Source organism: Heptranchias perlo, unplaced genomic scaffold, assembly GCF_035084215.1.
Source record: "Heptranchias perlo isolate sHepPer1 unplaced genomic scaffold, sHepPer1.hap1 HAP1_SCAFFOLD_229, whole genome shotgun sequence".
Lineage (NCBI taxonomy): Eukaryota > Metazoa > Chordata > Chondrichthyes > Hexanchiformes > Hexanchidae > Heptranchias > Heptranchias perlo.
The window spans coordinates 110573-121699 of NW_027139243.1; the positions used below are offsets into that span (position 1 = coordinate 110573).

Sequence of the window (11127 nt, forward strand, 5' to 3'; positions counted from 1 at the left end):
ATTGTCGATATCATTTTCCACATTTCCCCTGACTATTCTTTCTCTCTCTTTCTACTTCTTTCCTTCTTAAGGAGGATAAGAGGAAGGTGGAAAACATCATAGGAGGGAAGAAAGGAAGGGGAGAAGAGGGCGAAGGAGTGGAGGTGATCAGGACGAAAAGCCCAGAGATACATAACGACAAAGTGATGGAGACAGAAACGTGGTCAGATGGAGAAATACTTTGGTGCAAAAAAATAACGAGTGATAGTGGGAAATAAAGGGATTGAAACTCAGAATTAAGGCAGGAAAGATAAAATAAATGAGAAACAGAGAGGGGATGGAAATATAATACAAATGATCAGAGTTGGAGACAGTTATAAAAAGAGAAAACGGAAACAGAGGGGGCAAGGGGAAAACACAGGGATGTAATCACTAAAATGGACTCAGCCAGAAACGCACAGGGAAGGATAATGCACAAAAATAGGGAAGAAGACAGAGAGTCAAAGAGACAGAGGGCCATTAATATAGGAATAGAAAAAAAAAACGACACAAATAAGGAAGAACTGAAAAAAAAGTGGATTCAAAAGCTTTTCAGCAACCTGTCTGCACAAATTACTACTTGAAAAGGAAGGGGTTGCACTGAGTAATCGAACTCGATGGACTGTCCAAGCATCTCAGCTGGGAGCTGCACTTTTTTCATCGGTTTTTAAAACTGAGTGTTTTGTTTTAAATATTGAATAATTCTAAAATCCTGTTAAATGCTTTAAAATAAAATGCTGTAAACTGTAGACTGGCTCTGTCTAATTACTATTGATCAAATCTCATTCCGGAAGATACACATGGATTGTTGCACTAAATAGTTGAACTGACTCTTAACAGAAGAGTTTAGTTGGAATTCAACAAAATGGCGAAGCTGTCAATCAATATAATGTTGTTCCCTAAATACAAAGGCACAACCACTGAACATATTTATGATCTCGCAAAATTCCATGTGCAATTAAATATGTGTTAATGAACTGGAAACAGTCTGTTTTCAGCTCACTTGTTTTTATTGTTTAAATAATTTAACAATTATTGTAACCGGATATTTCACCATGCTCTTGAACTGCTCTCTGAACTTGGTCTGTGTCACCCCATAGATAAATGTATTTGTGCAGCAATTTACATTCCGCAGCATATGTCCGAATTCTCGAAGAATATATAAAGTATCAGAGTAATCTGAGGGATCTATTCCTGTAATGGTGTAATATAAGAAATCGACAACATACATGAGCCACAAAAGTATGAAGCTGCCGGATATGGTGAAGAGTAAAATCACAGACCATCTCCTGCTCTCCATCTCTGGGTCATTGCGATTACCTCCCTTGCTCAGACTCCTCAATCCCATACGAACCCGACTGGCGACTAAAATATATCTGACGGTCAGAGCGTTGAGCAACAAAATTAAAGTGAATGGGAGCAATGGAGTTAAAACCGTATCAAACCAGTCAAATACCACCCATCCTGGATCATTAAAATAGCTTGATTTCGGATAACAGAACCAAGCTACATTGTCGAATATTTCCCCGGGTTCATATGCGAAGTTGAAGGTAACGTTTTTCATAAAGAACAGAATGCAGGTTGTTCCTATAACCACAGCCGTCGTTTTGTGGGTGCAATATTTAGTTTTCAGCTTCTGGCAACAAATTGCGACAAACCGATCAAAGGAGAAAGTGACTGTGAACCAGACAGAACAGTCTGTAGTCGCACCACGCAGGACAGCGATAACACTACACACAGGAGTGATGTCCAGGAAACATAGTGGGAAATAATGATAATTGATCTGATACAATATGACCTCAGTGAAAATGACCAGTAGATCCGACGTTGCCATGGCCAACAGGTAGCGAGTGACATTCTTGGAGAGCCCACATTTTCCCCTAGGCAGGATCACAATCGCCACTAAATTAATTGTAAGAGAGAAGGGGAAAGTGACAGGAAATTACAGATCAAACTCAATGAGCCATTCTGCAGGCCCGAGCCCAGGCAGTACATGTATGAGTTTAGGGAAATCCCAGTGTTCTCAAACAAGGTGTTGCGTTGTCAGCCGTGTTAGTGCTGGCACTCTTACGTCAGAGTCATGAAAGTGATGAGTTTCGAGTCCCACATCCAGAGAGTACAGTACCAGATCTAGGCTAGCACTAATCGTCGCATTGCTGGAGGTATGGTTTTTTTGGATAAGAAGTTAAACCGCCCTCACAGGTGGGCGTTAATGACCCCACGGCAGTATCCAAAGAGTGGGATAGTCCGCCCCAGTGTTCTGGAGAATATTTATCCCTCAACCAACATCACTAAGACAGATTATCTAGTTATCGTCCCATTGCTGTTTGTGGGATCTTGCTGTGTGCAGGTTGGCTGCAATTTGTCCACATTACAACAGTGGCAACACTTCAAAAGTACTTCATTAGGTGTCGGACGTCCTCGGGTCTTGGAAGGTGTTTAAATAAATTCAAGCCTTTTTTATCCTTTCGAGGGCCATCCGCCTATTGTTTGTAGCAGGGCCACTGTACAGGGATTACGAGTAGGAAAGTGGGAGTGTTCATTCAACTCAGGCCAGAGCCAATAAGGCTCCCTAATCCATCCTTAAAACCTTTTTGGCAGCATTCCCTCAGCAATGCACTGAACTTCCAGCCTGGATTATGAGCTCAAGTGTCTGGAGTGAACCCAGGACCTTTTGATTAATCGGCGTGTGAATGAACAATAGAGATAAGGCTTACACCGAATAGGATACTTCTGGGATTGAAGAAAGTGAGGTCATACCGAACTTTTAGATAATCCAAGCCAACAGGACTGGAGGACACAAATTCAGGGGTACGAATTGACAAATTCATGCCCGACTCTAGAAAGTATATCTTTGCACAGTCAGAAAATTAATCTGAATGCAGATAGTTAAGACATAACCTTGCTCTTTGTCCCTGGATATAATTTTCAATACGTAAGCTTGCGACAGATTGAAATTAACAAAACAGGAAGACAGCTCCATCGAATTGAGAGAAGTCACTATAAACGAACACTTAAAAAGTTTATTCGAGATATGAGTTCAAAATGGATTGATCCACTCCATTTATTGCCCCAGATTCAGTTCAATTCTACAATGACAGAAACTCTCAGTAATAAATGGTCAACATAGTCAGGTGTCTCAATCCGGTTATTGACCCTCACTCAGTACAATTTTACAGTTACTGATACTCCCAGTAATACGTGGTCAGTTTCTTTTCTGAGTCAGAAGTTTGTGGATTTATTTCCCACTCCAGCGACTTGAGCAAAAATATCGGCTGACATTTCCCACACTACTGTCGGAGATGCCATCTTTCGGATGAGACATTACACCGAGATCCCGTCAGACCTTTCGGGTGACCTTCCATGGCACTATTTCGAAGAAGAATGGGGGAGTTTTCCCCGGTGTCCTGGCCCATATTTAATCCTCAACCAACATCAGTAAAACAGATTATCTGGTAATTATCACATTGCTGACTGTAGGACCTTGGTGAGCTCAAATTGTCTGCCACGTTTCCTGCACGTCAAAATTAGTTCATTGGCTATAAAACGCTTTGAGACTTCCTGAGGTAATGAAAGGCGCTGCATAAATTCAACCCGTTCTTTTTTTGGTCACTGGGTTTGTGTCTTACACTCAGTATAGTTCGACAATGACAGATGTTGCCAGCAATATATGGCAACTGGGTTTCGGTGACCACAGTGATTGATCAAGACAGAGACTGAACCTTTAACGCTGTGAATTGCTAACAGAGTGAAGTTTTTCAACTGGGAATTTGGTGAGTGTGGGAATTAGGTTCAGAGGGCAAAGGAGGTGCTCGAGCTCCGGGTTTATGAGCTTGAGTAATAGCTGGCGTCACTGCAGTGCATCCGTGAGGCTGAACTACGTGGATAGCACGTTTCTGGAGGTGGTCATCGCACAGTTTAAGAGAGTGCAGGCAGAGAGGGACTGGGTGACCGCCAGACCGACAAGGAGGACCAGGCAGGTATTGTAGGAGTCCCCTGAGTGCATCTCACTCTCTAACCAGTATTCAGTTATGAATGCTGGTGAGCGAGAGGGTTCCTCTGGGGAGTGCATCCAGACCCAAGACCTTAGCACCAAGGTCGCTTAGCTGCGTGGGGTGGCGGGAGAATGGTCAGGAGAGCAACAGTGATCGGGGATTCTGCAGTTCGGGGAGCACACAGGCTTTTCTGCTGCCGCAGACGTGAATCCAGGATGATATGTTGCCTTCTTGGTGCCACGGTCAATGATATCACTGATCAGTTGCAGAATATTCTGGGGATGGGGGGGAGGGGTGAAGAATCAGAGGTCGTGGTCGATATTGTTCTCAACAACATAGGTATAAAGATGGATGAGGTCCTACAGGCAGATTTTAAGGAGTTTGGAAAGAGATTAACAAGCAGGACCTCAAAGGTAGCAATCTCCGGATTACTCTCAGAATCACAAGCCGGCGAGTATAGAAATAGAAGGAAAAATCAGATGAATATGTGGCTGTAGACATGTTGCAGGAGGAGGGCTTTAGATTCCTGGGGCAGTTCTGGAACAGGTGGGAGCTGTACAGACTGGACGGGTAGCACCTCGATGGAGTTGGGACCAAAGTCCTCAAGGAGAGGCTCGCCAGTGGTATGGGCGGGGGGGGGGGCGTGAAGATTAACCATTTTATTCGGGCGATGGACACCAGGATGTAGCATTGGAAAGGAGAAACAAGTTGCACAAATGATTGGGAGAGAAAAAAGAGCACTAGAATAAGAAATAGTCCGATATTATGTTGAATCAGACTAAGAGAGAGTTAAAGAAAGTCCACAATTTGATTGCAGTGCATGTGTGTAAACGCACGTGGCGAGGTAAACAAGGTTGGTGAGCTGCAGGCGGAAATAGCTAAATGGGAATATGATGTCGTGGCTCAAAGAAGGGCAGGATTGTGTACTAAATATTCCTGGATACAAGGTGTTCAGGAAAGATAGGGAAGAAAAGTGTCGCAGTACTGATTAAGGAGAATATTGCAGTGCTGGAGAGGTCAAGGAGAGAAAGGTTCCATTGTTCTATTGGGTGTATACCATAGGCCACCAGAATATCGAGGAGCAAATTTGCAGCGAAATTACAGAGAGGTGCAAAAGCCATACAGCAGTGATAACTGGGGACTTCAATTATCTTAATATAGACAGGATGTGGAGATGCCGGTGATGGACTGGGGTTGACAATTGTAAACAATTTTACAACACCAAGTTATAGTCCAGCAATTTTATTTTAAATTCACAAGCTTTCGGAGATTTTCTCCTTCCTCAGGCAAATGTTTCAAGATCTCCTTGAAGCCTACGCATTTATACATATTGAACAATACATGGTGTTTACAGACTGCCCCTGCAACTGCCCGTTGCCAAGGCAATCACCGTGTTCAGACAGAGAGGTGTTACCTGCAGAACCTCCGAATACACATTCAACAAAAAAACAAACAGGGAAAAAAAACAGAGAAAAAAAAACACAGAGAGAGGCAGAAACATCCGGAAGGCAGAGAGAGCCAGCAAATGACCCATTATATTAAAAACAGATAACATTTGTTCGCTGGTGGGGTAACGTGTAGCGTGACATGAACCCAAGATCCCGGTTGAGGCCGTCCTCATGGGTGCGGAACTTGGCTATCAATTTCTGCTCGACGATTTTGCGTTGTCGTGTGTCTCGAAGGCCGCCTTGGAGTACGCTTACCCGAAGGTCGGTGGATGAATGTCCATGACTGCTGAAGTGTTCCCCGACTGGGAGGGAACCCTCCTGTTTGGCGATTGTTGCGCGGTGTCCGTTCATCCGTTGTCGCAGCGTCTGCATGGTCTCGCCAATGTACCATGCTCTGGGGCATCCTTTCCTGCAACGTATGAGGTAGACAACGTTGGCTGAGTCACAGGAGTATGAACCATGCACCTGGTGGGTGGTGTCATCTCGTGTGATGGTGGTATCTGTGTCGATGATCTGGCATGTCTTGCAGAGGTTACCGTGGCAGGGTTGTGTGGCAGGGTTCTGTGGCGTTGTGTGGCAGGGTTGTGTGGCAGGGTTGTGTGGCGTCCACGACGCCACACAACCCTGCCACGGTAACCTCTGCAAGACATGCCAGATCATCGACACAGATACCACCATCACACGAGATGACACCACCCACCAGGTGCATGGTTCATACTCCTGTGACTCAGCCAACGTTGTCTACCTCATACGTTGCAGGAAAGGATGCCCCAGAGCATGGTACATTGGCGAGACCATGCAGACGCTGCGACAACGGATGAACGGACACCGCGCAACAATCGCCAAACAGGAGGGTTCCCTCCCAGTCGGGGAACACTTCAGCAGTCATGGACATTCATCCACCGACCTTCGGGTAAGCGTACTCCAAGGCGGCCTTCGAGACACACGACAACGCAAAATCGTCGAGCAGAAATTGATAGCCAAGTTCCGCACCCATGAGGACGGCCTCAACCGGGATCTTGGGTTCATGTCACGCTACACGTTACCCCACCAGCGAACAAATGTTATCTGTTTTTAATATAATGGGTCATTTGCTGGCTCTCTCTGCCTTCCGGATGTTTCTGCCTCTCTCTGTGTTTTTTTTTTCTCTGTTTTTTTTCCCTGTTTGTTTTTTTGTTGAATGTGTATTCGGAGGTTCTGCAGGTAACACCTCTCTGTCTGAACACGGTGATTGCCTTGGCAACGGGCAGTTGCAGGGGCAGTCTGTAAACACCATGTATTGTTCAATATGTATAAATGCGTAGGCTTCAAGGAGATCTTAATATAGACAGGGATAACAATAATAATATCAGGGGCACAGGGGGGGAGCAATCTTTGAAATGTGTCCAGGATTACTTTGTTATCTAGTACGTCTCCAGCTCAATGAAGAAGGAGGCATTGCTGGAATTGGTTCGAGGGAATGAGGTCGGCAGAAGCGGAGCAAGTGTCAGTGCGGGAGCATTTAGGGAGCAGCGAACATAGTATCATGAGGTTTAGAATAGCTATGGAAAAGGACATTGACCACTTTAAAGTAAAGATACTCAAATGGAGGAGGTCTAATTTCAGTGGAATGAAAGAGATCTAGCCCGGGTAAATTGGAATCAAAGATTGGCGGGCAAAACTGTAATTGAACAGTGGGCGGCCTTTAAGGAGGAAATGTTTCCGTTACAGTCTTGGCACATTCCGACGAGGCAGAAAGGTAGGGCAACTAAAGCCAGAGCTCTCTGGATGAAAAAAAGAGATAGTGAGTAAGATGAAACGGAAAAAAGGGGCGTATGACAGATGTCAGGTTTATGATACAAGTGAAAACAAGGCTGAATATTGAAAGTTCAGAGGAGAAGTGAAAAAGGAAATAAGAGGGACAAAGAGAGAGTATGAAAATAGACTGGTGACCAACATAAAAGGGAATTCTAAAGACTTCTACAGATTCGTAAACAGTAATCGGGTAGTAAGAGGGTTGAGGCCGATTCGGGAACATAAAGGAGATCTACTCATGGAGGCACAGGGGATGGCTGAAGATTTAAATGAGTAATTTGCATCTGTCTTTAAAAATGAAACAGATGCTGCTGCAGTCTGAGTAAAGGAAGATATAGTTGAGATACTGGATGGGCTAAAAATTGATAAAGAAGAGGGACTTGAAAGGCTGGCAGTAATTAAAGTAGATAAGTCATCCACTCCGGGTGGGATGCATCCGAAGTTGATGAGGGCAATAAGGGTGAGAATTGAAGAGTCACTGGCCATAATTTTCCAAAAAAAATAAAATAAGGGATGGTGCCAGAGGACTGGAGAATTGCAAATATTGCACCCATGTTCAAAAAAGGGTGTAAGTCTAAATCCAGCAACTATAGGCCAGTCAAGTCAACCTCAGTGATGGGAAACCTTTTCGAAACGATAATTCGGGAGAGAATTAACAGCGACTTGGACGAGGGTACATTGATCAGAGAAAGCTAGCACGGATTTGTTAAAGGCAAATAATGTTTAACTAACCTGTTAGAGTTTTTTAATGAGGTAACAGAGAGGGTAGATGAGGACAATGCGGTTGATGTGGTGTATATGGAGTTTCAAAAGGCGTTTGATTCAGTGTCGCACAAGATTGCAACGTTGATACAGAATTGGCAAAGGAACAGGAAGCAGAGAATACCGGTGAACGGTTGTTTTTCGGACTGGAGGGATGTGTACAGTGGTGTTCCCCAGGGGTCGGTGCTGGGACCACTGCTTTTCTTGATATATATTAATGACTTGGAGGACTTGGGTGCAGAGGGCACAATTTCCTAATTTGCAAATGACACAAAACTTGGAAGAGTAGTGAACTGTGAGGAGGATAGTGTTAGGCTTCAAGAGGACATAGACAGGCTGGTGGCATTGATAGACATGTGGCAGATGAAATTTAAGCCATAAAAATGCGAACTGATTCATTTCCGTAGGAAGAACGAGAAGAGGCAATGTAAACTGGAGGGCACAACTCTAAAAGGGATACAGGAACAGAGAGATCTGACGATATATGTGCACAAATCGTTGAAGGTTGCAGGGCAGGTTAAGAAAGTTGTTAAAAAGCATACGGGATGCTGGACTTTATAAATGGAGGCATAGAGTACAAAAGTATAGAAGTCATGATAAACATTTAGAAAACACTAGTTCCGCCACAACTGGTGTATTGCGCCCAGTTCTGGGCATTGCACTTCAGGAAAGAAGTGAGGGCCTTATAGAGGCTGCAGAAGAGATTTAGTGGAATGATTCCAGAGATGAGAGACTTTAGTTACGTGGCTAGACTGGAGAAGCTGGGGTTGTTCACCTTCGAACAGAGACGGGTGCGAGGAGAATCGATAGAGGTATTCAAAATCATGAAGGATCTAGACAGAACAGATAGAGAGAAATTGTTCCCATTGGTGAAAGTGTCATGAACCAGTGGACATAGATTTAAGGTGATCAGCAAAAGAATCAAAGGAGACATGAGGAAAAACTTTCTGACGCAGCGAGTGGTTAGGACCTGGAATGCACTGCCGGAGGGGGTGGTGGAGGCAGATTCAAATATGGCCTTCAAAGGGGAAGTGGATAAATACTTGATAGGAAAAAAATGCAGGGCTACGGGGATAGGGCGGAGGTGTGGGACCAGCTGGATTGCTCTTGCATCGAGCCAGCGCAGACTCGGTGGGCCGAGTGTTCTCTTTCCGTGCTGTAACCTTTCAATAATTCTATGGTTTGACAATTGTGAGGCTGAGAATACAGGTGAGAACCAGGCTGAATATACAAAGTTCAGTGGGCATGTGAAAAGGGAAATAAGAGGGGCAAAGAGAGAGTATGAGAATAGACTGGTGGCCAACATAAGAGGGAATCCAGAGGCTTCAATATGCATGTAAACAGCAAACTGGAAGTAAGAGGAGGAGTAGGGCCTATTAGAGACCAAAAAGGAGATGTACTCATCGAGGCATAGTGCATGGCAGAGGTATTAAATGAGTACTTTGCATCTGTCTTTACAGAAGAAGATGCTGCCAAAGGCTCGGTAAAGGGATATTTAGTTGAGATACTGGATGGATTAAAAATTGGTAGAAAGAAGTACAAGAAAGGCGAGCGGTCCTTAAGGTCGATCAGTCACCCGGTCCGGATGGGTGCATCGCTGATTGCCGAGGGAAGTAATGGTGAAAATTGCGGAAGTTTAGGCCATAATCTACCAAACATCCCTAGAGACGGAGGTGGTGCCAGACGACTGGAGAACTGAATTTTTTACACCCTGTTCAAAAAAGGTTGTGAAGATAAACCCAGCAACTATAGGCCAGTCAGTTTAACCTCGGTGGTGGGGAAACATTTAGAAACAATAATCCGGGACAAAATTAACAGTCATTTGGAGTAGCGGGGATTGATAAGGTAAAGCCAGCACGGATTTTTTAAAGGCAAATCTTTTTCAACGAACTTGATCAAGTTTTATGACGAGGTAACGGAGAGTGTAGATGAGGGCAATGCCACTGATGGAGTGTATATGGAATTTCAAAAGGCGTTTGATAAAGTTCTGCATAATAGGCTTATCATCAAGATTCAAGCCCATAGAATACATGGGTCAGTAGCTGCATGGATAGAGAATTGGCGAAGTAATAGGACGCAGAGAGTACTGGTGAACGGCTGTTATTCGGACTGGAGGGAGGTGAACAGTGATGTTCCCCAGGGGTCGGTGCTGGGACCACTACTTTTCCTGATCTATATTAATGACATGGAGGACTTGGGTGGACAGGGCATAATTTCCTAATTTGCAAATGAAACAAAACCTGGAAGTGTATTGAACAGTGAGGAGGATAACGATAGACTTCAAGAGGACATAGACAGGTTGGTGGCATGGGCCCACCCGTGGAAGATGAAATTTAATGCAGAAAAATGCGAAGTGATACATTTTGATAGGAAGAATGAGGATATTCAATAAAACCGAAAGGGAACAACTATAACAGTGGTGCCGAAACAGTGAGACCTGAGGGTATAAGTGCATAAATCGTTGAAGGTAGCAGGGCAGCTTGAGAAAGCAATTAAGAAAAATCGTACGGGATCCTAGGCTTTGTAAATGGAGGCGAAGAGTACAAAAGCAAGGAGGACATGATGAACCTTTACAAAACTCTGGTTCGGCCACAACTGGTGCATTGTGTCCAGTTCTGGGCACCGCACTTTAGGAAAGAAGTGAAGGCCTGAGAAAAGGTGCAGAAGAAATTTAATAGAATGATTCCAGGGAGGAGGGACTTTAGACCCTGGATAGACTGGAGAAGCTGGGGTTGTTCTCCTTGAAACAGAGACGATTGATACGAGATTTGATAGTCGTATTCAAAATCATGAAGGGTCTAGACAGAATAGATAGAGAGAACTGTTCTCATTCGAGGAAGGGTCAATAACCAGAGGACGTGGATTTCAGGTGACTGGCAAAAGAACCAAAATTGACATGGGGACAAACTTTTTTACACATCCAGTGGTTCGGATCTGGAATGCACTCTCCGAGATGGTGGTGAAGGCAGTTTCAATCATGGCCTTCAAAGGGAAATGGATAAGTAATTGAAATCAAAAAGAAATGCAGGACTACGGGGATAGGGCGTGGGAGTGGGACCAGCTGGATTGCTTTTGCACTGAGCTGGCATGGATTTATGGGCCGAATGGCC

At 44.4% G+C, this 11127-nt stretch overlaps 1 protein-coding gene across 1 annotated transcript; it reads right to left on the reverse strand.

Annotated features, from left to right (window-relative positions):
* Nucleotides 1-1027: 1027 nt before the first annotated feature.
* On the reverse strand, nucleotides 1028-10621 carry LOC137310155 (probable G-protein coupled receptor 139). Its single transcript, XM_067978129.1, has 2 exons — nucleotides 10567-10621; nucleotides 1028-1947 (listed from the first exon to the last, which is right to left on the reverse strand). The coding sequence occupies exons 1-2, from the start codon at nucleotides 10619-10621 to the stop codon at nucleotides 1028-1030; spliced, it is 975 nt and encodes a 324-aa protein (XP_067834230.1).
* Between the last annotated feature and the right edge of the window lie 506 nt (nucleotides 10622-11127).